This window comes from Zingiber officinale, chromosome 8B, assembly GCF_018446385.1.
Source record: "Zingiber officinale cultivar Zhangliang chromosome 8B, Zo_v1.1, whole genome shotgun sequence".
NCBI lineage: Eukaryota > Viridiplantae > Streptophyta > Magnoliopsida > Zingiberales > Zingiberaceae > Zingiber > Zingiber officinale.
Window position 1 is genome coordinate 18893781 of NC_056001.1, and position 3820 is coordinate 18897600.

The 3820-nt window shown below is 47.8% G+C and overlaps 1 protein-coding gene across 1 annotated transcript; it reads right to left on the minus strand.

The window, feature by feature from the left end:
- Positions 1-2755: 2755 nt before the first annotated feature.
- On the minus strand, positions 2756-3598 carry LOC122013571. Its single transcript, XM_042569831.1, has 2 exons — positions 3515-3598; positions 2756-3043 (listed from the first exon to the last, which is right to left on the minus strand). Exons 1-2 carry the CDS (start codon positions 3596-3598, stop codon positions 2756-2758), a joined length of 372 nt encoding a protein of 123 aa, XP_042425765.1.
- Positions 3599-3820: the final 222 nt, after the last annotated feature.

Below are 3820 nucleotides of genomic sequence, written 5' to 3' on the forward strand. Positions count from 1 at the left end.
TCCTGCGCCGGAATGATGCCATACGAAAATCTCTTTTCATGATTTGCTTGTCACGTCCATCATTAATACCTTTTTAATACCTTTCATTGGAGAGTGACACGTATCCCACTAACCTTTCTCGCTACTGTGGTTGATCAACGTAACGCCTTTTGGCACGGGACCCTAGATCCGACGACTCAAATTATTATACCTTCCCTTCTTTCGATGTTTCCTAAGGGTTTTGTCTTTATAAACCCTAAAGGTTGTCCGTCATCTTCTTCACATCACTCGTGTGTTTGTTTCTCGCGAACGCTTCTTCTCTCCACTATTTCTTCACCCCTCGTCAGCACAGTGAGGGCTTGTTTCGCTTCCAGGATCACACCCGGACTACCTTCTTTTGTCCCATTCCTTCATCTGAACCTACTTGGAAGGATAAGTATATTTTCCTTAAGTTTCCTTCTGCTGTGGAGTGACCTACTCGATGGCAGCGAACCCTTCCCGTAATGCTTTATGTGGGGGATTTCAGTAATGACCCCCACTTCACAGATGCTCTGGCTCAGCCAAGGTGCTGGCGACTGGATTTGACGAGATTGCTATCTGAGGATGTGTTGTCCTTCTTTAGGCTGAGTCGCATCTCTTCTACCGAGCTGCCTTGCTCTTTGGGTGAGTTTTTCCTGACCTTGAATTACTTCCCTGTTGTTTGGTGTGGTGACCACAACTCTGGTTTTCCCATGCAGCCAACACCCTTCTCCGCGCATCAGACGTCCAGCCTCTCCCTTTTAGCGAGCAGAAAATAATGTTGAGAAGCAGAATCATATTGGATAGGAGACCCCTCCCCCATTCTGCTCCTGCTCGGCTAGGAACAACCATTACTGTCACTCAGTCAGTCTCTCCATCAACTTCCCAGTCTGCCCCTCGAACAATCCCGGAACCTTCTGTCCAACCAACTCCCGGCCCTCCTTCAGGGTCGGTGGACATTCCCCTTGCTAGTCCTTCTTTCCGAGCGGCGTCCTGGGCGGCCTGGAAGGCGCGTCTCACTATTGATCTCACCAGCAGACCTGCTGCGCCTTCTTCGGTTCGACAACCTCGACCTTCTTCTGAAGATTCAGACTCTGATGACCAGGCCTTGACTTATAGATTTCGCCGAAGGTATACATCACCAGACCTAAGTGCTGACCGTCCGTCCGCCAACCCAGTTAACAGGTCTTCCATTCCAACTCCAGCCTCGCACGTCCAGGATCCCCCTGTGTCTGCCCACAGTCCCGTGACCCCCGCGGATCTCCCTCCCCCACAGTTACGGGAGCAAGCTCTAACTTCCTCCCGACCTGCTTCTTCCTCTTTGCCTATCAATGTTCCTTCAAGAACACCAGGCGATACGGCGGGCCCCTTAGCGACTTCCCTGCCTGATGAATCACGTCCAGGGCCATCTCACTCGCCCCCTCTCAATCCTCCTGAACCTGCAGCAGCAACTTCACCGACACAGGAGCCCTCTTATCACGAGTATTATTCCACCAAACCTTCTGAGTCAAGGCTAATGCGACAACAGGATGCTCCCACTAGCTACCTGATTTTAAGAGGTCAACTAGCTACATGTTGGGATGAAAGCTTTCAGCAGATGGAAGGCATGTCTGTACCTGATCGGATGGATAGGTTTTCGGAGTTGTATGTCCAAGTGAGCTTCACCTATTCGTGCAACAACACTCCTTCCACTCTTCTCAAACATTTTACACTTTTGGCTCAGGCTCATGCTGAATCTCTGATGATGAATCAAACTCTTCATCTTTATTACCATCGTAATAAAGTGTTGTCGGATAAGGTAGCTGAGCTGGAATTGCAATTAAATGATCCTGCAGTAGCCGGTCGCGCCCCAAGGGCTGAAATAGGGGCTTTGAAGAGGGCCAATGCTCAGCACCAACATGCTTTGCAGGAAGCCAACCAAGAGCTCTAAGGCCTCCGTGAGGGGAAACGCCAGGCCGAGAGTTTCCATAAGCAGAACGTAGATCAGCTGATCTAAGAGCTAAGATCCAAAGAAACCCTCCTACAAGAGCAGGCCAGGACTTTGGAATCCCAAGCCGCAAAACTGCACGCCCTGGAGGCTAAACTGTCACAAGCTCATTCTGGCCTTTCTGGAGTTACCTCAGCTCTGGAAATATACAGGGCGGGAGAAATTGAACGTTGTCGGCTGAGTCAGGAAGCCTACCTCCATTCTAGGGAGTTTGGGGTTCAGGTTAGGGACTGCCTTGTGACCTCCATTGCTTATGGTGCAGCAGGGGCCATGCAACAACTGTATGAATAAGGATATTTTAGGTCTGCTCCCCCTAAAGACTTCTTAGATCATCGTCGTATTTTGGATGAAATACCCGATGAACTCTTTTCTGCCTTTAAATAATCTGTGTTTGTATACTGTACTGTATAAACCAAACTACTTCCTACTTAATGTATATTTTACTTCTTGCTTTCTGTGTATGAGTCCAAAATGGATTTGACAATTTACAAAGGACGTAACAATTCTGACCAGACAAATATTCTTACCGACTGGAGAAAAGAAAGTTATCTATGTGCGGTAAGGCCGAAGATAATTAGCGCTCCAGGGCCGGTCTAGATTCCTACTCCTGCCGTCCTGTAGGTAATACGCACCTGACGCCAAATTTTTAATAACTTTGTAGGATCAATCTCATTGGGGTGCTAGCTTGGCCACATCCTCAACAGGCTTTATTCGCTTCTAGACCAGGTCCCCTTCCCCGAAGAAGCTAGGAACCACCCTTTTATCATAATTTTACCTCATCCTTTGTCGATAGGCCGCTAGCCTGGCTACCGTTCGCTCACGAGTTTCACTGATGAGGTCCAACTCTGGGAGTCGCCGCTCAGCATTCTCCTCGTCGTATAGTATCCTCCTAATGGAAGGCACCTCGACTTCTATAGGTACCACCGCTTCATTGTCGTAGACTAGATGAAAAAGAGTGAGGCCTGTGCTCTCCTGAGGTGTTGTACGGTAGGTCCAGAGAATGCTTTGCAATTCTTCCACCCAATCTCCTTCAACATGGTCTAACTTAACCTTCAGTCCCTGCACAATTTCTCGATTAATAACCTTTGTCTACCCATTACTTTACGGGTAGGCTACGGATGTGAAGGCCTCAGTAATTCCAAACCCTTGACACTAGGCCTGGATCATACGACCTTGAAATTATCTTCTGTTATCTGATACTAGCTTATGGGGTATGCCAAACCTGCACAGAATATTTTTCTACAAAAACTTAATAACTACTCCTTCTGTAATTCTGGTCAGGGCTTCGGCTTCCACCCATTTAGAAAAGTAATCCACGGCCACAAGTAGAAACACTTTTGACCTAGCGCCATAGGGAATGATCCTATAATATCCATACTCCACTGATCAAAGGGGCAAGAAACAATGGACGCCCTTAGCATTAATGTGGGCATGTGTCAGATTTTGATGCTTCTGGCAAGATAGACAAGTGTTTACCATCTGTTGAGCATCCTTTTATAATGTGGGCCAGAAATAATCGGCGAGCAGCACCTTGTGAGCTAATGTCCGACCTCCCGCATGACTGCCGCAACACCCCTGATGCATCTCTCGCAAAGCATGCTCCGCCTCTTCCATGCTTAAACATTTAAGTAAAGGTCTGGAAAACACCTGCTTATATAGCTGATCTCCAATCATACTGTAGGCATGGGCCTTTTTCCTGACCAGCTGTGCTTCCTCCAGATCGGTCGGTAGTATACCTTGCTGCAGATAACTAATCATTGGGGGCCCTTCAGTCAATTGGCTCATCCATGTTATTCTGAAGATCTATCTGAGTTATTAGGAAGGCCTGTGCTATTG